Source organism: Onychomys torridus, chromosome 3, assembly GCF_903995425.1.
Source record: "Onychomys torridus chromosome 3, mOncTor1.1, whole genome shotgun sequence".
Classification (NCBI taxonomy): domain Eukaryota; kingdom Metazoa; phylum Chordata; class Mammalia; order Rodentia; family Cricetidae; genus Onychomys; species Onychomys torridus.
Window position 1 is genome coordinate 105,307,382 of NC_050445.1, and position 24,575 is coordinate 105,331,956.

At 47.0% G+C, this 24,575-nt stretch overlaps 2 protein-coding genes across 6 annotated transcripts in view; one reads left to right on the plus strand and one right to left on the minus strand.

Annotated features, from left to right (window-relative positions):
* Positions 1 to 848: 848 nt before the first annotated feature.
* Positions 849 to 23,791, plus strand: Mkrn2 (makorin ring finger protein 2). Its single transcript, XM_036182337.1, has 8 exons — positions 849 to 979; positions 13,827 to 13,955; positions 14,789 to 14,970; positions 15,599 to 15,903; positions 17,927 to 18,141; positions 19,176 to 19,286; positions 22,180 to 22,324; positions 22,483 to 23,791. The coding sequence occupies exons 1-8, from the start codon at positions 954 to 956 to the stop codon at positions 22,618 to 22,620; spliced, it is 1,251 nt and encodes a 416-aa protein (XP_036038230.1). The 5' UTR covers positions 849 to 953; the 3' UTR covers positions 22,621 to 23,791.
* Raf1 (Raf-1 proto-oncogene, serine/threonine kinase) overlaps positions 23,678 to 24,575 on the minus strand; it is a 57,730-nt gene continuing 56,832 nt past the window's right edge. For 4 of the 5 annotated variants that reach the window (XM_036182330.1, XM_036182333.1, XM_036182336.1 and 1 more), the window contains one exon: positions 23,685 to 24,543. In XM_036182330.1, coding sequence (XP_036038223.1) covers positions 24,400 to 24,543 — 144 coding nt within the window. In that variant the 3' untranslated portion in view covers positions 23,685 to 24,399. Of the gene's footprint in view, positions 24,544 to 24,575 lie in introns of all 5 variants that reach the window. The other variant, XM_036182334.1, reaches the window with a different exon arrangement.

Here is a 24,575-nt window from a genome sequence, read left to right on the forward strand (position 1 = left end):
CTATTTGGGTTGGATATGATCAAGATACATTGTATACATAAATGAAATTATCAAATAAATAAAAATATTCTTATTAGAGTATGTTTCAGTGGCTAGAAGCACTGGCTGTTTTTGCAGGTGACCAAAAGTTCAGTTCCTGGCACCCACGTGGCAGCTCACAACCGTCCATAACTCCAGTTCCAGGGGATCTAACTGCCTCATCTGCCTGCTCTGGCACTGCATGCTCATGGTTGGCACACAGCCATCCTGCAGACAAAAACACCCGTATCATAAAATAAAAATAATAAAATTACCTTTGAAAAAGAATACCTTAGCCGGGCAGTGGTGGCGCATGCCTTTAATCCCAGCATTCAGAAAGCAGAGGCAGGCGGACCTCTGTGAGTTAGAGGCTAGCCTGGGCTACAGAGTGAGTTCCAGGAAAGGTGCCAAAGCTACAGAGAGCAACCCTGTCTCAAAAAAGGAGAGAGAGAGAGAGAGAGAGAGAGAGAGAGAGAGAGAGAGAAAGAGGGAGGGAGGGAGGGAGGGAGGGGGAGGAAAGGAGGGACGGTGGGAAAGAAAAATAAATAAGAAAGAGAGAGAGAGAAAGAAAGAAAGAAAGAAAGAAAGAAAGAAAGAAAGGAATGTCTTGGAGATGGGGCCAAACCCTAGGAAGTAACGGCCATGCAGACGATTGGCAAGTCTAGGATGCCATTCACGCTCAACCCCTTAGTCTAGAAAAGGGGAGACCCGGAGCGCTAGGGAGTAAGGACCTTCCGGCTCCACACACACACCCCTCCCAACGGAACTAATTGTGACGGCGGTTAAGCTTCCGGCCGGCCCCCTACAGGTGGCGCACGCACGGGTGTGGCGCGCGCAAGAGTGACGCGACTGCGCGCGCGGGGCGGGGCCGGGCTGGGCCGTGCCGCTGGCGGCTCTGAGAGTTTAGCGTGACTCCAGCCCGTGTCCCCGCCGCCATGAGCACCAAGCAGGTCACCTGCAGGTGAGTGCGCGGCGCCGCGGGGCCTTGGGCGCTGTCAGGCAGCCGGAGGGAGGTGAGGGGCCGAACCCGGCCGAGGCGGGAGGTGTCCAGCGGGATAACACGCAGGAACCCGAAGGCCGCGGAGACGCTGGAGCGGCAAAAGCAGCTGCAGAGAGTGAGCCAGGGGGGATTGCGGGAAACGCGGGCTGGTCGCATTCCTTATCCAGAGCGGATGGTCCCATTTCGCGGTGCAGGAAACCGAGACCACCGAGAGAGGTTAGACCCATTTAGGAGCAGAAAGACAGCGTTGATGGGTGGCTTGTTAGACGAGATGAAGAACCAGAAAGCTACGCTGTGACTCCTATTTTGAAATAAAAATGGTTGAGTAGCAACGTCGTAACTCGGTGACAAGCTTAGGGTCTAGTCCTGTGGATTTGCGGTTTGGGAAGTGCAGCTTGTGAGCATCCAGAGTGTGGAAATCCAAATTTCAAAACTCTTCAGAATCCCAAACTTTTTGAGTTCTAGCGTGGTACTGCAAGTGGAAAATTCCTCACCACGAAATTTTGTTATATTAAAATAGAAAATTATCGGAAATACTGTATAAATTTTTCAGGATATGTGAATAAGCATATATGAGACGATGAATTCTATGCTTAGACTTTTATGCCATCCCCGAGATATGTACATGAAAATAATCTAAAATACAGAAAATTCAAGACACTCCCGAGCCCAAGCAATTTGGATAGAGGAGCCTCAGCTTATATAAATTTCAGTTGGTTTGAGTAAATTAAGAAACAGATGTAGCCGGACGGCGGTGGCGCACGCCTTTAATCCCAGCACTCGGGAGGCAGAGCCAGGCGGATCTCTGTGAGTTCAAGGCCAACCTGGGCTTCAGAGCGAGATCCAGGACAGGAACCAAAACTACACAGAGAAACCCTGTCTCAAAACACCCCCACCCCCGAAAAAAGAAACAGATGAGTTTGGTTATGTGATAAACATTTCATTTAATTACCTTGTTACTTCTCATTAGTGCATGTACCTGACACCTTTCTTTCCAAATTCCATATAAGGGTTGATTGAGCCAAGTACCCAGGGCCCAGGTGGCTTATGTTAAGTAGTTATCGGAAAATTGCAGTTTGTGTCTGTGTGTGAGCTAGTTTTATGTTTACACAAGCCAGTGTCATTTGGGAAGAGGGAACCTCAATTGATAAAATGCTCCTACCAGACTAGCCTGTGGTTCACTTTCTTGATTGATGATTGATGTGGGAGGGCCCAACTCCCAGGGTGGTGCTACCCCTGGACTAGTGGTCCTAGATGTTGTAAGAAAGGCAGAGCAAGCTGGTCAGCAGCACTCCTCCATAGGCTCATTATTAGTTCCTGCCTGGAGTCCTACATTGATATTCTTTAGTGACGAACTGTTCCCTGTAAGTATAAGCTCTCCTCCCAAGGTTGCTTTTTCTTTTTTGTTTGTTTGTTTGTTTGTTTTTTGTTTGTAGAGTCAGGGTTTCTCTGTGTAGTTTTGCGCCTTTCCTGGATCTAGCTCTGTAGACCAGGCTGGCCTCAAACTCACAGAGATCCGCCTGCCTCTGCCTGCCTCTGCCTCCCGAGTGCTGGGATTAAAGGCGTGTGCCACCAACGCCTGGCCCAAAGTTGCTTTTGATCATGGTGATTTATCACAGCACAGAAACTTTAAGACAGTCTATACCAGTATTTGCGGATCATTGGGACGAGAATGTCTTCATTGAGGGTGAGTGTTCGTGTGTTTACTCCCTTCCCTTTGCAAAGCAGATTCAGGCTACTTAGAAAATAATTTCTAAAACTGCTTGCTTATGGTTTTGTTTTTTTTTTTTTTTTCAATTGTTTCTGTCTATGTAGCCCTGATTGTCCTTGAACTCATATCTGCCTACCTCTGCCTCCCTCGCTAGGAGGCACACCTGGCTGCTTTATGGTTTAATTCTAGCACTTTTTTTTTTTTTTTTAATTTCTTCACTTTCCTAAAATGTGTGACTACAAAATCTTTATATAATGCTTAAATCAAGTCTTTTGATTCTTTTCCCCCTTTTGCACCTGGAGGTAGCCTGACCTAAAAGCTTTAGTTCTGCCTCACAAGTAAGAGTCCTGAGGGATGTCGCTAGCAAGAGTTGGAAGCTTGGGAAGGATCGTTTCTGTTGAAGGCTAGCTGGTGTTTGTGGGCTTCTCTCTGCGGCCCTGTCAAGTCGCCCAGTGTGTGGTGCTGTACTGGTTGTGCTATCCCTGACAAAAGTGGCATAATCGGGGAGGGTTTATTCTGACTCACAGTTGGAGGGTACAGTCCATGATGTGATAGGAGCTTGAGATAGTTGATCACATCACACCCAGAGAGCAATGATTGTTTGTTCAGTCTTGACCCCAGCCTGAGGATTGATACCACCACATTCATGATGGATCTTCCCACCTGAATTGACCTGATCTAGATAATCCCTCACAGACATTCAGTCAGTGGCCACCATCGGTCCTGCTCCGTCAGCTGGACATCTTCCACAGTGAAACAACGTCAGTATTGTCAGGGTTTCCCTAAGCTTAGCTTCAGAGTGGTGCAAGTGTGGCTCTGGTATTGAGTCTTATAGCTTGTGCTCAACTGAAGGATGTTTCAGAGCTTTGGTTTGTCTTGTTTTGGGGGACAGGGTTTCTCTGTGTAGCTCTGGCTGTTGTATTTTTAAAATAATAGGAAGGAGTCACACCATACAACAGGGCCTGTGTGGGAGGTTTAAGTGAGGGGAGGGGAGCGAAGGGGCAGAGACTAGTCTGGAGACAGAGGGAAGGAAGAGAAAGAGGCGAGAGCCAGGCAGGGCCTGGCTTTTATAATGGACCATAGCAAATGCACACAGGGGGTGCTCTTAGTGGCTGCAGCTGAGGATGTATCTTGTCAGGACCCTAAGGACAGGCCAGTACAGATGCTTGAATGCCAACACTGGCTGTCCTGGAACTCACTCTGTAGTCCAGGCTGGCCTTGAACTCACAGAGATCCGCCTACCTCTGCCTCCCGAGTGCTGGGATTAAAGGGGTGTTTCAGAGCTTTTAATATGTTCCAGTTGAAGGACCATTTTCTCAAAAAGTATGAAAAGGAAATTTCCTTGTAAAAAGTTATGAAGCATGGGGCTGTAGAGTGGAGTAGTGATTGCTCTTGCAGAGGAATCGGTTCAATTTCCAGCATCAACATAGTGGCTCACAGCCATCTGTTACACCAGGCCAGGGATCTGACACCCTCTTCTGGCTTTTCAGGCACCAAGCATACACACAGTGCCCAGACATAAACGCAGGCAACACACACGTTTGTTGTTGTTGTTGTTTTAGTTCCCCACCACCACTCCCTACCCCACCACTCCTCACCCCACCACTCCTCACCCCACCCCACCCCACCCCACCCGCACACAGGGTTTCTCTGTCCTGGAACTGGATCTGTAGACCAGGCTGAACTCAGAGACCCTCCTGCCTCTGCCTTCAGAGTGCTGGGTTAAAGGTGTGCACCACCACCACCCAGCTTTGTTTTTGTTTTTTAAAAGATTTTTTTTTAAGGGTGTGAAGAAGTTGGGCCCTGCTAAATATAAAAGCAATATTTAAGTGGGAAAATTTCAGGATCGATGGGAGTGCCAGGTTTGTGTTTATGCTGAGACTGTGGGGTGTTTTCTCACTTTATTCACAAAAGCCTTGTCCTTGACATTGATAACTTACAGTAAAGGTGCAAGGAGTGATTTGGGAGTAGGGCCAAGTTTCTTCAACTGTTGAGTCTTAATTCCACATATGTGGAGATCACAAAACACTTGGCAATGATAAAAGGTTTCTTTAAAAAATAATTGTGTTGGAAGGGTGTGTGTGTGTGTGTGTGTGTGTGTGTGTGTGTGTGTGTGTATGCATGCTGTGCAGTGGTTTATGTGTGAAGTCAAAGGACAGCCTCCAGGGATGGGTTCTGCCATGGTGGCATCAGGAGATGGGACTGAGCCATCTCACTGGCTCAGTGACAGGTTTCTGAACATACCTGACATTAACTCGAGGTGTTTCTGCTGTGCCACAGGGCTTGCGGTACCTTGATTCTAACACAGGTACAGGCGCTGTACTACCTTCCTGCCGTCTACTGCCCCAGTCAGTTCAGATGCCAGGCTGCTGTATGCTCTGAGTTACAGGATGCTTTTGCAGACATTCTTCATTATGGAAAACAAAGACACTTCATAGTTCTCTACCCATACCTCAGCAAGCATACAAGCACCAAATTTATGTGTCTTTGGATTGTGTTAAGTAGATTTTATTTAAAAAACTGCCATGTGAGTTGTTTCATAAATTATTAGCTGAGTTTTGGGTTGGCATTAGCACAGAACTTCAAACAATTTCTGAGAAGGCCCTGTACACAATTTGGCCATTGTGTACCACATATTTGTGAGAAGCAGTGTTCTCAGCCTTGACGACTTAAAACCTAACATTGAATACCCTCTGTTCTATGGTATCAATACTGGGGTCAGCTAACGTATCTTGCAAGATTGAAGATAAGTTTTATCCCGAGAGCCCATGTGGAAACATTGGGTATGGGGGCATGTTTGCTGTTCCAGTGCTAGGGAGATAGAAACCCAGTGTTAGCCAGGAGGATCTGAGTACTAACTGGCCAGGAAGTCTAGCCTGCCTGGTGAGGTCCAGGCCAACGAGAGATGCCTATTTCAAAGGCAGCGGATGTTCCTGAGGATGACTCTGGGGTTATCTTCATTCCTGCCTAAGTGTAAGGGCACATGTGCACACAATAGACAAATAAGTGAATGTAAAGAGGACATCTTTTACATTCTACCACCTGTGCATGGTAGATACATGCTACTACCTGTGCATGCATCTCATGTTCATGCATACACATGGGCACAAATAGCTGCTCCTATGGTGTGCTGCCAGGCAATCCTGACTCTCAGACTGCATATTACCTGTGTTTGGAAAGAGTTTGCAGAAGCAGGTTTGGAGAGAGAGACAACTGAAGCCCCGTGGGAAACCAGACTGACTCTCTTGGGTTTGGCCTCAGCTACATGGATGATTTCAGACAGGTTGGGGCCTGTAGTGAACCACAGGTTTATATTGCCTGAAAGTCTTTGGACTGTTCCCTAGAAGGAACCTCCCTATTTTGAGGTTCAAGCTCCCTCACATCATTGTCCCCACCAGCCCATATATAGTCCTCTCTTTTAGGGGAAAGATCAGCAGTTGAAGATCGTTAGACTGAGATGAGTGTGCCCCAGAGGACAGGCAGAACGTTCTCAGCTGGCTTCACTTCTGACACGAGACTGGACTCCCTAGCTTTCCTGGAAGCAGTGATTGTATCTCACCTCAGTCACTTGGAGCGGTGAAATGGCTTGTGTGGACTCACAGCATAAAGGGGACCAAATTAGCTGGGAGTAGGGCCAAGTTTCTTCAACTGTTGAGTCTTAATTCCATGTATGTGGAGATCACAAAATACTTGGCAGTGTTTCTTTAAAAAATATATATGTGTTGGAAGGGTGCGTGTGCATGCATGTGTGTGTGTGAATGCTGTGCAGTGGTTTATGTGTGTATTATTATTACTGTGCATGTATATGATATGCATGTTTGGACATGTGTGTCTCATAGCTGATGTGTAGAAGTCAGAGGACAACTTTGTGGAGTCAGTTCTCTTCTGCCATTACATGTGTCCTGTTTTGCTTTCCATTGCTGTGATAAACACCAAGACCAAAACCAAATTGGAGAAAAAAGGATTTATTTGGCCTACACTCCCACATTGCAGTTCATCATTGAGGGAAGTCAGGGCAGGGACCTGGAGGCAGGAACTGATGCAGAACCCTTTGAGGATGCTGCTTACTGACTTGGTCCCATGACTTACTTGCTCAGCATCCTTCCTTATCTAGTCCAGGACCACCTGGGCAAGGTTGGCATCACCCACAGTGGGCTGGGCCTTCCCACATCAGTCATCAATCAAGAAAATACAGGCTGGAGAGGTGGCTCAGAGGTTAAGAGCACTGGCTGTTCTTCCAGAAGTCCCAAGTTCAATCCCCAGCAACCACATGGTGGCTCACCATCTATAATGAGATCTGGTGCCCACTTCTGGCCTGTAGACAGAACACTGTATGTGTAATAAAAAAATAAATCTTTTAAGAAAGAAAGAGAGAAAGAGAAAGAAAGGAAGGAGAGAGAGAGAGAGAGAGAGAGAAAATACTTTACATGCCTATAGACCTATCTTGTGGAAGTTATTCCTGATTGGTGTTCCAGCTTACCAGGTTACTCTAGGTCATGTCAACTTGATTAAAAAAAAAAAAAAAAAAAAAACCTAGCCAGCACATGTGGACTCAGGAGCTTAACCACAGTCTGGAAGGCTAGTTGCTGAGTGTGGCTTGGGAAGGTAGTGATCAGATTTGAAAACTCATCGTATGTACTGTTGCACTGTAGCCAGATTGCTGTCACCTGTCTGGTGGAGCAGATGACCTTTGGTAGTCATCTGCTCTGACTAAGGAAATCTCTGGTCTTTTTCCAGAAGACTGTGAAGTGTTTCTTATCTTAGCTCCCCAGGCTTGTAGTTGTTTTGAGACAGGCTCTTACTATGTAGCTCTGACTATCCTATGGCACTCACTCTGTAGACCAGGCTGTAGGTCTGACTGTCTTCTGTAGACCAGGTTGACCTCTAACTCACAGAGATCTGCCTGCCTCTGCCCCCCCCCCCCCAGTGCTGGGATAAAGGCGTGCGCCACCACACTTGGCCTTCTATTTTCGTAGCCATTGTAAACTTGCCTGCCATGTGTTGGAGTTTGCTAGTCCTAGTCTGCATTGCAGGTTGGGCTGTTGGCACCAGGTTAGTTTTGTGCCTTCAGTCCCAGTTGATGGATGGTTACAATATATTACTTACTTTGTTTTGCTTTGTTGAGACTGGGTCTCCTTTCTATGGCCCAGGCTACTATGCAGTTTGCAGTCCCCAACTCAGCCCGAGCGCTGGGGTTATGGGTATTATCCTACCATGTCTTGCTCTCTGCCACCTAAGTGGCGTTTTTTCAAAGAATTACCGAGTGTGGTGTGGTGGCGTGCCTACACTCTCAGCCACTTGAGTCTGAGGCAGAGGAGTCTGTGACTTAAGTCCAGAAGTTCAAGGTCAGCTGAGGCAATATATAACAAAACTTTGTCTCAGAAAATAAAAAGAATTACCCAACTGTTTAGATGTGGAATATCCTCTTGTCTGGAGGAGTCTCAGGATTAACCACCCTCCCACCTGGAGACTAGCTAGAGAGTCATAGTGTTTAGCATACAGCTGGACTCCAGACCAAGGCTGTTAGCTGGCTTAGCAGGGAAGCGCAGGGGCCTGCTTCTATCCCTGCAAAGAAACACACAGCACTTTTTCTCACTGGAGGTACCAAGCGCGATGCAGTGTGGGGCCAGTGCAGCCTCTGCTTGTGACCCACCTTCCAGACCCAAGAGGAAGTAAGTAGGTTTTGTGTGAACCACACCATGGTACAGTTGAGGCACAGTGGGAAGCTCTTATGTCAGTGTAGGGACTCGTGACTATACCAGCAGCTTCTAGAAGCCAAAGGCTGTTCTTAGGCCAGCTCAGAGGGATCAGTCTCAGACCTACTGTGGTGATTCCTTTCCATGGCCTTACTTGCTCTCTATGCCTGCTAAGAATGAAGCCCAGGGCCTCTGAATGCCATGGGCACTCCATGAGCTTCTTCCTAAGCCCTCCATTCTTTCCCTTCCTCTTCTTTAATTTTGTTTTCTATTCAAATCAGCTTCTAGCAAGCTACTGAACAGTGTCTGACTTGGGAAATGTTTCCTGGGAAATCTTTTCCTAGAAAAGTCCCAGACCATGAAGCTTTCAGTTTCAGATCTTGGTGGGCTCTGGCTCTGATTCTGATGATGAAATTTCTGTCCCTTTTATCAGATTGGGGGGGGTGCTTTTGTGGAGGTAGCAAGCAAAGATATGAAGATACATGCTTGCTCATTAAGCAGTAATGGGGATCTTCAGCAGCCTGCTAAGCCCGTCACAAATTGGGCACTGTCGTTTGGTCCAGTGTCTCCGCCATGGAAAAGGCCAGGTGCTGGGCTGTCTGCTTTGCTCTTTCCCTTCCTGGCTTAGCCACGGTACCAGCTCTGCAGGGTGCAGAGCCTTGCAACACTGTCAGTGTGGATGTACCCTTGATCTAGTCTTTGGGCTTTAGGACCGTGAGGAAGAGGAGGAGGCAGGTGTGTTCTAATTAGTGGTCTTGTGTGGCATGTTGTGGGTCCTCTTGCCTCTCTGAGTTCAGCTCTCTCATTTTCCTCCTAGGTTGTATGTTCCTCTCATGAGTTCGAAGCTAAGATGGTTCATAGCCACTGATCATCCTTTGTATGTTTCCTCCTCATGTGTTCCTCAGATTGTTAAATTTGTTTAGTGGAGTGTGAGGAGGCTCCACCCACAGTTAATTCCAAAAGGTTCTATACTGAAAGGGAGGGGTGCAAGGTAAACCAGGCAGGCCAGAAGCACCACAGCTGGCTTTAGCTCAGGATCAAATCTGCTGGTGACTGGTGAGGGAAATTTCGTGTGTGTGTGTGTGTGTGTGTGTGTGTGTGTGTGTGTGTGTGTGTGTGTGTGTTTCCTTTTTCTACAAGGTGTTGTACATAGCCAGTAAGGCATTTAGCTGTAACAACCCTCTTCTTCAGCATCTCAAGTGCCTGGCCCTTGTGTTCTTAATTAAATTGTTAAATATTCTTTTCCGGTAAAGCTGTTACGTTATAGAAAATCATTTCTGAGCCTTTTATGAAGGGATGTTTTACCTTCTTCAGACCCCCTTCTCCCTGCAGTGTTCATACCTGCAGGCTGCTGGCCCACAGTAGGGAGGGCGTGTTCTGGAATCTCCAGAAAGCCTGGCCTGAGCCGCAGAGTTACAAGGTGACCTGGTGAGCACTGGTAGCATGGTTCCCGGCTCCCAGCAGGCCTGCCCACACCTCACCTCTCTGCCCTTTCTTTCCAGCCTTTTCTTCCACGCAGCATGAACTTCTAGTCTCCTCCCTCGCTGGCCATCTGTGTCTCCTGTCACTGCTTCCCCAGTACTCAGTCTGCACTTGGGTTACATAAGTGTGACTTGTCCCTGTCTTTTACAGACCTTAATAAGAGCTGCACTCTGGGGAGCCTGAATAAGACTGAACCGAACAGTCTACACTGCCAGCAGTCGTTTACAAGCAACGTCAGCGCTTTGGTACTACAAAGGCGGTTATAGAACGTGTTCACAGCAGACACGTTGGGAGGTGCAGGTGCTGCAGTTAGGAAAATGCCCCGTGATGGCCTAGATTCCCCCAGCCTACTGTAGGCATCACCAGCTTTTAAAGTTTCCCCCCCTTTGTTTATATATTGAGCTTATTCCAGCTATCTCCCACCCTCCTTTTTAACCCCTCTGTGAGTTATCCTAGATAGTTCAATACTTCTGTGGATCACCAGTCTTAGCACAATAGTTTATGTTCATAATATTTTTAGACAAAATGAGATCCTATATATGGAATTTTTAAAGAATATTGTATGTCCTGGTTGGTTTTTTTTTGTCAACTTAACACAAACTAGAGTTACATGGGAAGAGGAGTCTTGAGAATGCTTCTATCAGATTGGCCTGTAGACAAGCCTGTTGCTGCTTTTTCTTGGTTAGTAATTGATGTTAGAGGGAAAGCTCAGCTCACTGTGGGCAATATAAGAAGGTAAGCTGAGCAAGCCAGTCTGCAGCGTTCCTGCCTTGAGTTCCTGCCCTCAGGCCTGAGAATTGAAAGCTGAAATAAACCCTTTCTTCCTCATATGTCATGGTGTTCATTTTAGTAGAAACCCTAAAAAACATTGTGATAAAGTGAATCTAATATAGCTTAAGCTTTGCCAGGGCGCCCATGTTACAGTTCTGTGGCCTTGGTACATTTACAATTATGTGAGCAATCTCCAGAGTTCTGCCTGTGAGACAAAAAATACTGTGCTGAACTCCACTGTCCCCGGCCCTTAACTGCCAACAGTCCCTCTGCTTTCTGCCTCGGTGAATTTAACTGTTCAAAGCACCTCCTCATATGTATCTTTTGTGATGGCTTATTTCACTTAGCACAATGTCCTTACGGCTCATTCATATAGTTTTGAGTTGGAAATGTTTTCCCTTTTAAGGCCGAATAATATTCCATTATATGTACATACTACTTTTGTGGGTTTTGTGCATGGATTTTTATTATTATTCTTTCTTTCTTTGTCTTGGGGGGTTTTGTTGTTTGTTACTGTTTGCTTTTGATTTTTCAAGACAGGGTTTCTCTGTAACAGCTCTGGCTGTTCTGGAACTCTCTTTGTAGACCAGGCTGACCTCGAACTCACAGAGATCCACCTGAAGTGCTGGGATCAAAGGCATGCACCACCACACCCAGCTTTTGTTTTTTGAGACAGTCTCACTGCGTGGCCCCAGCTGACCTGGAACTTGCTATGTAGACCAGGCTGGCCTTGAACTCACAGAGATCAGCCTGCCTCTGCTTTCTGAGTACTGGGCTTAAAGATGTGAGCCACCACGTCTGGCTGTATGCTGTTTTATAATCTGTAGGCAGAGTTTTCCTGTTCCAACCACCTGCTCCCAGATAACTGACCCAGAGACTTAATATAAATTATAAATGCTTGGCCAATAGCTCAGTCTTGTTACTAACTAGCTCTTACAAGTTTTCCTGTTTCTATTAATCTTATGTGATGCCCTGAGGCTCTTGGCTTTTACCTCTATCCCATTTTGTGTATCTGACTCGTTTTCCATCTGACTGTCAACTCCTCTGACTCTGCCCTTCCTCATCCCATCATTCTCAGTTTGGCTTTCCTCACTTAACTTTCCAGCTATTGGCCAGTCAGTCAGTCTGTTTATTAAACCAATCATAGAGACATATATTCACACAGTAAGTATACAAAAGGATTATTTCACAGCAATAATCTGTTCTTTTCAGCTGTATTCAATTTACTGTATTTTTACATATTCCTTTTGGGGCTTGAGGGCTGGGTCATCATGGACCCACTATGTAGCCAAGGGTGACCTCGCACTGTTCCACCTCCAGAGTGCTGACATTACAGACAGCAAGTACTGTCATTTACAGTGGTACTCCTCATGCCAGCTGGTCAACACACTGCCAGCTGGGTTACATCACCAGCCCCAGCAAATGTGCATTTTACTGGCTAGTGTGGACTGTGGCCTAGCCTAGTCCATACTCAAGAAGACTTCAGTGGGTTTCCTCAAACATCTTTTACATCTTTTATCATCTTTTGAAGCCAGATGATGACCAGATGTGAATGCTGCACCTGGTTACTAACCATCCCTGTGTTCTGCCTGCTTGTCTAGCCACCCTCCACCCATCTCTGTCTGTCTTTAAGGGTTTATTGAGGTGTAACTTATAAAAACTTGTTAGAAGTGTCAAAGGTTGGTTTTTGTTTTTAAGTTTTGTCACCAGTTAATTTTGAATATATATGTCTACAACCCCAGAGCTATTCCTTGTGCCCAATGCACACTCTGGTTCCCCTTCTCTTTTTACTTTTATTTATATGTGTATATTTTATGATTTGCCTACCTGTGTGACTGCACCATATGCATGCAGTACCTGAGAAAGCCAGTTGAGGTCTCCCTGGAACTGGAATTGCAGGTGGTTAGTTACCATGTGGGTGTTGGGTGGGAATCAGACCCAAGTTCTCTGGAAGAACTCTTAACCATTGAGCCATCTCTCTAGCCCAGTGGTTTTCAACTTTCCTATTAATGCAACCCTTTAATACGGTTCCTCATGTTGTGGTGACCCCCAACAATTAAATTATTTTGTTGCTACTTCATAGCTGTAATTTTGCTACTGTTATGAATCGTAATGTAAGTATCTGATATATAGGATATCTGATAATGTGACCCCCAAAGGGGTTGAGACCCACAGGCTAAGATCCACTCATTGCTCTACATCTTTTTAGTTTTTTGAGACATGGTTGATCAGGCTGGCCTTGAACTCACAGAGATCCACCTGTCTGCCTCCTGAATCACCGCCCAGCTGACCAGGTCTGTTTTCTTTTAAGTCAAGATCTCCTGTGTAAGCTGGCTTCAGATTTGTTATGTTGCTAAGGATGACCTTGAATTTCTAATCCTCCCGGCTCTTCTGAGTGCTGGGTCTATAGGCATGTACTGCCGAATCTGGTTTATTCTGTGCAGGGAATAGAACTCATGGCTTAGCACATGCTAGGCAAGCACCCTACCAACAGAGCTAAATCCCCAGCCTCCTGAGAGTGATAGAATTTCAGACTGTGCCACCATGCCCAGCATCACTTGTGTCTTTTGATGCCACACTCTCTTGGGGTTCATTGCAACAACCTCGGGAAACAGTAGATGATGTCATCACTTACAAGTGAAACAGCAGGATAGGGAAGAGGGCTTTGTGACTTGGCCTGAGCCCAAGACTTTCTCACACCAGTCAGTCATGTGGGTTTTCCCAGTTATGAAACTCATATCTTACATATTTAACATAAATCAAGAGCTTATCCACATAGAAGGGTTTTGAAAAATATTTTCTGTGTATGAATGTTTACTTGCATGTATGTGTGTGTACTGTATGCATGCAGTGACCAAAGAGACCGAAGGAGGGCATCAGATCCCCCTGAGACTGGAGCTTCACATGGTTGTTAGCTGAGATGGGAACCAGAGGCTGGGTCCTCTGCAAAAGCAGAAAGTACTCATAACTGCTCATTCATCTCTCCATCTCCCACAGAGAGACTTTTGAGGTCATTTTTCTTCTAAAAGCTAGTCTTGGGTCTTTGAATCAAGGAAAGTGTAGGCAGTATGGGCAGGGCTGGCGCGTTGATGTTGGACAGTGCTGCTTTCCCAGGCAGGACTCAGCCGTTCTGTTCTTGTCTCCTCAGGTATTTCATGCATGGTGTGTGTCGAGAAGGCAGCCAGTGCCTGTTTTCACATGACTTGGCGAACAGCAAGCCGTCCACCGTCTGCAAATACTACCAGAAAGGCTATTGCGCCTACGGTGCACGCTGCAGGCAAGGCTGCCACAGCGGTGGCTACTGGAGTGAAGCTGTGTGGAGAGTGGGGGTTGTATTTGGTATTGTGGACAGTTTTATGCCACCCAGGCTGACTTCAAACTTGCTGTGTAGCCAGGGCTGGCTTTGAACTTCGGGTCTCTTGCCTCCACCCCCAGTGGTAGGAACATATGCCTGCCTGAGCATGGGGAAATTTTAAACTTAAAATTGTACTTAGAATATTAATATGTGACTTGCTTTTAAACCCTGTATAACACCCTAGACTTCCCATTGCCACCAGCCCATCCTCCCATCATGTTTTTTTATGTCATGAGGTATATGCCATTTATTTTAAAGCCATTTCCAGTTCATGCTTGAGTGACTTCCAGCATGGAGGCTCATGGCATTTGTGCACACACTGCCCTGTTGCTCCAGGCTGGACAACAGTGTGAGATGCTCCACACTTTGGAGAGCAGAGCCTATCTAGTCCTCAGTGTCTGGCAGAGCTCTAGAGTTTGAGTCAGCCACCTGCTCTTTCCCAGCCCATCCACCCACCCATGTCTGTGCGTCCTAGAGATCTCTTCCCAAATGGCCTCCTGCTGGCACAGATGTCAAGGGCTCTCTTTGGGTGTTCTAGGCAGTGGATGGGTTCCTGTCAGTCCTACTGGGACACTTAGGTGTGGAGATAGATAGGTAGCAGGTTCCATGGCCCCAGTAGACTTTTCTATTTGAGAGTACAGAGACAGACCCTTTCCCACCTCAGTGAGTCCAGCTGTTGGTGGCTAGGAGTGAATATATTGGGGGGAGCAGTGCTGGGCCTGCATGACCATGATACATTGTCATGTTTTGTTCAGATATGATCATATAAAGCCCCCAGCTGCAGCAGGTGGAGCTGTGGGCCCTGCACCCCACTCTTTGCCCTCCTCAAGCTTGCCCAGTCCTCAACCTTCTCCTGACATCACCACATCTGTTCTGAGGACACATTTGCATGAACCAGGGAAGCGGGAGAAGAAGACACTGGTGCTCAGAGACCGCAGTGAGTGACTGCAGCCTTCGATACCTCAGGGAAAGCAGCATGTGTGGCTTAGTTTTTTGTTTTTTGAGAGAGTTTCTCTGTGTGGCCTTGGGTATCCTGGAACACTCTCTGTAGACCAGGCTGGCCTCGAACTCACAGAGATCTGCCTAGCTTCACCTCCCGAGTGCTTGGATTAAAGGCGTGCATCACCACTGCCAGGCTGAAGCTGGGTATTTTAATGGAGGGGTATGTCACTTTCTTGTTTGGTGCCATGCCCTGGTAGTGACTGCTTTAGGGATTTTAGGAGTCTGTTCAGATCCAGAGCAAGGAAGGAGTCTAGGCTGAGACCAGGTTTGTGAGAAAGAAGTCAAGTGGCTTTTGTGCTGCTGGGCCTTGGGAAGGTTTTCTAGCTCTTGGGGTTGTTCCTCTCGGGGTTTCATGTGTTGGGGTGGTTTACCCCCATTCTCTTTTGTTCTGCATCACAAGCCCTTGACCACCCGGCCATCTCACAGCCTCTGCACTGTTGTTCTCTGGCCTGCTTTTCTCTAGCTGTTCCTAATTTGGCCTAGTAGCTGACCTGAAAGGTGAGCCCGTTCTCATGTGTGTGTGTGTGTGTGTGTGTGTGTGTCTATGTGCATTTTGTGTTGAGATCTCACTGGCCTGGCTGAAGACAAGACTCTCTCGAGCACAGTGAATAATCCAGGTGGCTGCAGTGACCCTCAGACCAGCCCAGAGATGAAGCCTCATTCCTACCTAGATGCCATCAGGAGTGGCCTAGATGACTTGGAGGCCAGCAGTTCCTACAGCAGTGAACAGCAGTTGTGCCCTTATGCTGCTGCTGGGGAGTGCCGGTTTGGAGATGCCTGTGTCTACCTGCATGGAGACATGTGTGAGATCTGCAGGCTTCAAGTCCTGCACCCCTTTGACCCAGAACAAAGGAAAGCTCATGAGAAGGTAACTTGAAAAGCCTTGCATGAACTCATTTTAAGAACCCTGAGTGTACCACAGGCCGGAGTCAGGAGTCTCTCAGCCGTCTTTCTGCCAGGACGGCCTATGTTGTGTACCTGATTTATGTGTACTCTCTTTTCAAGCTCTTTTCCTTTGCCAATTGATCAGTGTTTGATTAATTAGAACACAGAAGAATAAGAAGTATAAGAAATGCAAAGTTTAGGCTCACTAATTAAGAGCACTTGCTGCTCTTGCAGAGAACCAGCATTCACTTCCTAGCACCCACTTTGGGTAGCTCTGTGCAACCTCCTGTAACTCAAGCACCAGAAGGTCTGACATCTCCTCCTCACTTCCATAAGAACCTCATGCATCTATACACACAACACACGCATACACATGTACACACAAATAATAGTGAAAAAGAAATAATTAAGCTTTAAGAAATGCAAAGTAGTGCTGGAGAGATGGCTCAGTGGTTAAGAGTACTGGTTGCTCTTCCAGAGGACCTGGGTTCAGTTCTCAGCACCCACATGGCAGCTCACAACTGTCTCTAACTCCAGTTCCAAGGGATCCAAGGCCCTCACACAGACGTATATGCAGGCAAAACACCAGTGCACATAAAATAAAATCAGGGACTGGAGAGATGGCTCAGTGGTTAAGAGCACTGGCTGCTCTTCCAGAGGACCCGGGGTTCAATTCCTAGCACCCACATGGCAGCTCACAACTGTAACTCTGGTTTCAGGGGATCCAACACCCTCACACAGATATACATTCAGGCAAAACATAAATGCACATAAAATAAAAATTAAAAATAAATAAATAATTTTTTGAAAAGCTTCATTGTGTTCATGTCACAGAACATTGAGTGCATTCTTTAAGAAAACTAATGAGTAAAAGAAATACAAAGCAAAGAAAACAGCTCTAACTCAGGAGCACATGTACCTGTGCCTGCCTTCTATACCACATGTACACTCAGTCTCTCACATCTTCTCTCCCTAGGTTTACACATCTCTGTGGTTGGGATCCAGCTAGCCAATATTTTGGAAACTTTGAAAACCCTTATTATGGACATTTCTTTAAATTGTGGGGGGGGGGGGTGCACATATCTGAGTACCTGTAAAGGTAAGGAAGTTGTAGAATCCTTGAGCTGGAGTTACAGGCAGTTTTAAGCTGTCTGATGAGGGTACTGGGACCCAAATTCAAGTCCTTCGGAAGAGCAACAAGAACTCTTAACTGCTGTGCTATCTCTCTAGTCCCTTTTATCATGAACTCTTGGGAGCCAAGTGTTAAAGGTTATGAGTGTCCCTGGCATCTGGAGGCTGTGCCTTACATTAGGCTCTGCTCATTCCAGAGTTATGAAGATAGATTAGAGAAGGGAAGAAGCTCAGGGTTACAATGTTAGAGGCCAGGTTCCCTCCTCTAATGACTTGGTAATTATGTGGGATAAAATGGTCATGGCCTCTCTTGACAGAGAAGGCTTATGTCCCAGGAGAGCTGCTAATGCACATGTCAGCAGACAGCATTTCTGGCAGTCCAGCTTCCATGGGACGGTGGAGTAGCAAGCTGTGGAACTCAGATAGGGTCTGATCTTCATCCACATGCAGAGGGCACTGTTCTATGCACTCAGCTCTGAGAGCAGAGGTCTGGGTCTTCTCACCTGCCCTTGTTCACTTGAATTCATTTAGCTCAGTCACAGTTACTTGGCATTTCCTGTATTGTGGCCTGGAGTAGGCGCAGCAACATCCAGAAGAGCCAGGAGACCTGGGACCCAGTGCTCATGAATGTTGCAACTCCCACAGTGACCTAAGTGTTCTAGAACTCTGTGGCTGCTAAACTGGTAGTGACCACATCCTACTAGAGAACCTAGGACAAGGACAAGGTGTTTTGAGGTCCACTTTGTGGTCAGATCTCTGTGTCCTGGATTCAGGGACTGTGGGTGCTGTTTTTAGCAGCTGTTGTGACTGTGTGACTGAGCAGCTCCTGGGATCTTGGCCAGAGAGAACCTAAAGCTCCTCTCTGTCGTCCTCAGATGTGTATGTCGACCTTTGAACACGAGATGGAAAAGGCTTTTGCCTTCCAGGCGAGCCAGGACAAAGTGTGCAGTATCTGTATGGAGGTGATCTTGGAGAAGGCGTCTGCTTCTGAGAGGAGGTTTGGCATTCTCTCCAGCTGCAGCCACACCTACTGCCTTTCCTGCATCCGCCAATGGAGATGCGCTAAGCAGTTTGAAAACCCAATCATAAAGTGAGTGCAGCTGGGTTTCTCTGCGGGCATGGGGACTGCTGCCCTCTAGCGCTCAGGCCCCAGCTGTGTGAGCGAGCTTGTCCAAGTCATCCTTCCAGAGCCCATCTGTCTGTCTTAAGTGACAGCCTCTTCCTTCTCTCCGTGTTGGGGAAATTGCAAGACTGTAGGTTGTTGCTGGCTGGGTTCTGTCTTGCAGACATCATAGACTCCAGACAGTCATTGTGTCTGCCTTAGACTAGTATGCCTGGTAGCATTTTCATGCTTTGGGGCATTTCACCTTGATAAAGGGTTGGTACTCCCTTAGAATATGGCTCTGGTGCAGGGTGTCGGGGAACTTGTCTCTGCAGCAGCCTCACCGAGATAGAAGAGTACAATTCTGCAGTGCCCAGGACTTTCCAGAGTTGCTCAGCTGACATGCAGTCTAGTTTCAGAAACCTCATCATCCCCCTTCCTGTTGTCTTCTGTCAGCCCCCAAGCTAGGTTTTTCTCCAGACACCTTACTCTGCCCATCACTGTGCATGGCCCTTGCCTTAGCAAACGTTCCCAGGGCCACCCCCGATGAGCACACTGTGTGTGTGACAGTGCTCTGACTGAGAAACAGCTTGAATCTACTCGCCAGCTAGTGGGTACTCATAAGTCTAGACCTCAGGAGTGTCACAGTAGCTTGGCATTGGACTGAAGCCATTTCCTACTCTTACCCGCAGACAAGGATTCCAGTTTCTTTACATCCTCTCCAACACTTGCCTTTATTTCTAATCTGAGCTGTCCCAGGAGTAAAGTATATCTTTTTGTCATCTTGCCTTCCATAGTCACTGAGGATAATGAGCATTGTTTGTGTGATTGTTGGCTGTCCTCGATGAATGCTCAGATCTCCTTTTCTTACTGAGTTGAACCTTTTCATCAGCACAGGCTTCTCTCAGATAGTGGTGATTGTGTCTCTGACTGTGCATTTGAACAAGGGGTTTCGGGTGGAATATGCAAAGGATTGTGATAACTATATTCTCCCTTACAAACCTGATTTGTTTGTTTTTCAGGTCTTGTCCAGAGTGCCGTGTGATATCAGAGTTTGTAATTCCAAGTGTGTACTGGGTAGAAGATCAGAATAAAAAGAATGAATTGATTGAAGCTTTCAAACAGGGAATGGGGTGAGTGCCTTGATTTCATAGGGGTCCTGGCACCTGCCTGGCTAGGTGTGGGTTGAGCCTCTGTCACCTTCAGGTTTCCCAAGAATGTGAACCTGGTGGGTGGATCTCAGAGTCTCTGGCTCCTGTCAGGCACTTTGCTCAGCTCTGAGCTGCAAAGATGAGCACAGCCTTGAGAAAGCAGATGAGTTCTCAGATGAGCACTGATGCCCGGTGCTTCGGTTAACTTGGCATCTCTGATTTTCCATGCATTTCCTAAGTGTCTGCTGAGGATCTCCCATCTCACAGGCCTTGTCCATTGCAGGGGACACATCACTCAAAGAGGCTGACAGTGCCAGCCTCACACAGCTCACACTCTAGCAAAGGAAAGTAGTGAACAAGAAGGTGCAAGGTGAGGACTGACCCCACATGCTTTTCATGACACTTAGCACACTCTGTTGCCTAGTCTGGCCTCAACCATCTACCTCAGCCACCCTAGTGTTAGGATTATAGGCAGGCACAACCACATCTGGCATCTTTTTAAAAGAGATACTTTTCTAGGAGTTTCTCACAGAATATTCCTTTTGCCTTGTATCTGTCCTTTGTCATTTGTATTATGAATAATACGTGTTGTATTTACACATTACAAAACAAACCCACAAGGCAACATCAGATTTGCCCTTTAAAACTCACTTTTCTGTTTGTTCTTTTTTGTTTTTATTGAGACAGGCTCTCACTGGGTAGCCCTGGCTGGCCGGGAGCTCACAGATCCACCTGCCTTTGTCACCCACGTACTAGAATCAAAGGCTTAATTATACCATCATGCCTGGCCAAAAGTCACTTTTTTTCTGACTTTTTTGTTTGTTTTTTGTTTTGTTTTTTTGGTCTTTTTCCTGTTGTTTTGAAAGTTTTTATGTTTATCTAATTACTGTAGCTTAATATTTACCCATTTTACCATTTTTTTCCCCTCCTGTCATGACTGTCCATCCACAAGAGGGCAGATGCAGCAAACAGAGCTGGCTGGGCTTAGAAAGGTGCTGTGCTGGTTAGAAGTCACCTCAGTGCTGGTGTCCTTGCCTTGGTGGATGTTCTTGAGCCTTCTCCAGAACATGAGCTTCTGCCCAGTGCCACCAGGCACCGAGAGATGAGTGAGATTGTTACTCATCAAAGTGTGACATGGCAGTGTGGTGGCAGATTTCTTCATTAGTGGCCTAAGACAGAATAGAGAAGGTACCTGGGTCTCCCTTGGGTGCAAGAAAGCCTTGTGGAGCCCTGAATACCCTATCCTGTGCGTAGGCAGCACAGCTCCACTGTGTCCTTTGAAGAGGCTAGAGACTTACCAGTGGGGGTGGCAGGATGTCAAGGAAGACATGACTGGCAGGCAGGCATGTGGGCAGGAAAGGGTGATACCCTGGTAATGGGACAGTGGAAAGTAGAGGGCCAGTTGGTTTGGGATTTGTTTTGTCAATAGCTTAGACAGATGTGAGAGCTGAGAACACCAAGTGAGGTGGCCAAGCTAGAGCTTTTGACTTTGGTGGGCAGATAGGTAGAGCTGGAGAAGAAAGAGGAAGGCCGTGTGAGAGTGGGGCCTAGGGGAGGCAGGGTTTCTGGGTTTTTTGTTGTGGTTGATTGGTTTTTTGTTTGGTTGGAGTTTTTTGTTTGTGGTTTTGTTGTTATTGGTGTTTTGTCTTTGTTTTGGCTGAGACAAGGTTTCTCTGTGTAACAACTTTGGCTGTCCTGGAACTTACTCTGTAGACCAGGCTGGCCTGGAACTCAGAGATCCACCTGCCTCTGCCTCTTGAGTGGTGGGATTAAAGACACGCACCACCGCCTCTGGGCCATTTTTTGGTTTTTTGTTTGTTTGTTTGCTTGTTTGTGTTTTTGTTTTTGAACAGGGTTTCTTTCTCTGTGTAGCCCTGGCTGTCCTGGAACTAGGCTGGCCTCAAACTCAAAGAGATCTGCCTGCCTCTGCCTCTGCCTCTCGAGTGCTGGAATTAAAGGTGTGTACCACCATCACCCAGCAGGATTGTTTTTGATACAGCATCTTATTTATAGCCCTGTTTGGTCTGGAACTATCTGTAGACTAGGCTGGCCTCAAAACTCATTGAGACCTTCTTGCTTCTGCTTCCTAAGGTTTGGGATTACAGGTGTAGGCCACCATGCCCAATGAGGAGGCTGGGGCTAGTGAAGGGCCCTTAGAGACCTGAGAGTTTACTATATTTATTTATTTATTTATTTATAAAAATATAAAATCGTGCTGGGTGGTGGTGGCACACGCCTTTAATCCCAGCACTCGGGAGGCAGAGGCAGGTGGATCTCTGTGAGTTCGAGGCCAGCCTGGGCTACCAAGTGAGTTCCAGGAAAGGTGCAAAGCTACACAGAGAAACCCTGTCTCAAAAAACCAAAATAAATAAACAAAATAAAATCCCAGAACAGTGGAAAAGGGTCAAAGGCACAAGGAAGAGTTAAGCTAGCCTCTAAAAGTCGAAGGTACCCATAGCTTCAGGCATCTAAGACCTACTTTACCAGGCTGCCCTCTCACTTTGTCAGAATTTCTGACGGGGAGAAGGAAACTAACTCACTTGCTTCGGAGACTTAGGCAGAGCTGGTGAATCAGCTGCAAACCCTGGCACCTGGAGTACCCAGACCTCGCTCAGCCCTGGTGCAGAGGCACTGGAGCGGCTAGGATTGGGGGGAGGGCCGTCCTTTCTACTGAGCACTGCAACCTCCACGCAGCCTATCCTAGCAGCTTTGCCCAGCTTGGAAATCAGAATCCCAGCTGTGACTTCAACAAGTCGCCTCCCTTCTCCCAACCTAGGTTTTGCCAGTGTCACAAGTGGGACCCCAGAGGGACTGTAGCTGTTCATTTTCCATTGGTCTCTGGTTGATTGATTTATTGTGTGTGTGTGCTTTTCAGGAAAAAGGCATGTAAATACTTTGAACAAGGCAAGGGGACCTGTCCCTTTGGAAGCAAGTGCCTTTACCGCCATGCTTACCCTGATGGGCGGCTGGCAGAGCCAGAGAAACCTCGGAAGCAGCTGAGTTCTGAAGGCACTGTGAGGGTAAGCTGGTTAGAGAGGTGGGGATTCCCAGCTACTGCCCAGGCCCCTCCTACACACTTTGGCAGCAGAGCAGTGGGGTCAACAAAAGCAAAGTAAGCCAGCACTCAGTCTGCTGCCATCTCCACTGACCCAGGTGTACTTTTTGACTGTTTTTGCAGTTCTTTAACTCAGTGCGGCTTTGGGATTTCATCGAGAACCGAGAAACCCAGCATGTCCCTAGCACGGATGATGTTGACGTGACAGAGCTTGGAGACCTCTTCATGCACCTTTCTGGAGTAGAATCATCAGAACCCTAGAATCAGTGCTCACACTGATTTCAGGCTCTGCAGTCACAGCTTTCCAAGGCAGGGTGCAAAAGCCTCTCACTGACCCAAGGTGGCATGGTACCTGGATGTGAGTGTGGTAGCAAACCCCCTTGGTCTCTTCGTGCTCCACTTCACAGCCCCGGTGGAGGGAAGGACATAAGATAACCAAGTCCATGGAATCACTACGTTTAGAGTTGGGCTCTTAGTTGTACCTCCAGCCCCTTTACTGGGGACCAGCTATGTGGTCCAGCTGTTTTAATTGATTGCTTTTAAATGAAACCCAACTGCCATCTTTCTTTTGTGACTTTCTTAAGCAACAGTAAACTTGGAGCTGCTCATAAAGCAGCAGATCTGTTTTTCTTACCAAGGCGTCGCCAGCCCTGTAGAGGGCTCCTCTGCAGTGACCATCTCTAATGTAGTGTGTTGTGAGCCTTGGAATTTATACAGCTTGTAGAACATGTGGTCATGTTGGTGCTGCACTGTAGCATAGACTCTTACTGCTCTGAGGAAGGTCAAGCTTGATTTAGTTCCCCCCAGAGTCCCAAAGCAGTTGACATTTAAGTGATAGAAACCATATATATAAAGGTCTCCAGGGAAACTCCACATCACCATCCTCCCTTACAATGAGAGCATAAGACACTGAGGCATCACATTCAAACTGTCTCTTCTTGCCTGTAAAGTAGGCCTTACTCTACACTGTTTTTGTGGTACTGACCCAACAGTCACTCATATCTGAGGGGACATGAAGCCAACCAAGACAGCTGGATTGTAAATGTACTGTGTAAAACTTTGTAAGTCACAGCAAGTTTATTCTAAACCTAAATTTATTTTTGTAAAAAGCTCTGTAGATATCAGATATTTTATAAATGCACTCCTTATAGTGTGTGTTGGGGGTGGGGGGTATTACCTGTCTGCTTTTTACTCAGCTGTTCTTATAACTGCAGGAAAGGCTCACAGACCCTCCTTGAGTTTTACACAAGAAACCAAACAAATAGGGTATCCATACTGCCTTCGAGCTCGGTATTACTTTTGAAGGAGTAAGTAGCCATTAAACCTAAATTTAATTTATTTTATTAAAATAACATAATTGAGGAACCATCAGATAACTGTATCTTGTCAGGCGCAATAAAAACAAAATTAAAACCCAAAATCATTAAGAAAACCTGTATTCTTGGCTTTCTTACAGACAAGGATGTGACTAGAGATAGGCTGGGCTGCAGCCCACCCCATAGGGGCAGCTTCTGGAAGACAGATTCAGCGTGTGGGAGGCTGCCCGAAGGTGGAGCACCGTGCTTGGAAAGCCATCCACACAGGACACCTTAGACACAGTTAAGAGAGGGTGTGTCTGCAAAGTGAAGTTCCGTAGTACCAAAGCAGGCTCCCCAGGTGGCCAAGACTCCATGTGCAAAACTGGCACCGCACCACTGTCTGTGCCCTGCAGCAGATAGGCTCAGCGAGCTAAGTTCCCGACTGCATGTCCCTGCAGCAGCCAGAGTGCAAGCCACTTTGACTCTCTCCAAGGCCATTTTCTTGCTCTAAAATACTCCGCTGACTTTTGTATTCCTGGAGCAGAGCAGGCTAGCATGGTGGACAGCTTCCTTTCCCAGGGCAGTCGGGTAGAAAAGAAGGCAACATGAAGTTAAGGCCCTGTGAGTAGTCTAGGTCCTTAGCAGCAGCTTCTCTGAAAACATGCATTCTGCCCCCGAGGAAACAAAGTGGTGCCTGCTGACTCTTCCTCCCCTGGTGGCCTTAGAGCAGCTACAACATCAGCTAGAAGACTGGTAGCCTCGGGGATGTGGTCAGCGTGCAAGCATTGATGTCCTCAGTGTGGGCTGCCCGATGCAGAGAGGGCTCAGAGGCGCTCCTGTTGATTTTCGGCAGAGAGTGCTGAAGCAGCTCGATGGAAGACAGGATCTGAAACAAGGCCCCATGTGGGTCTCGTTAGT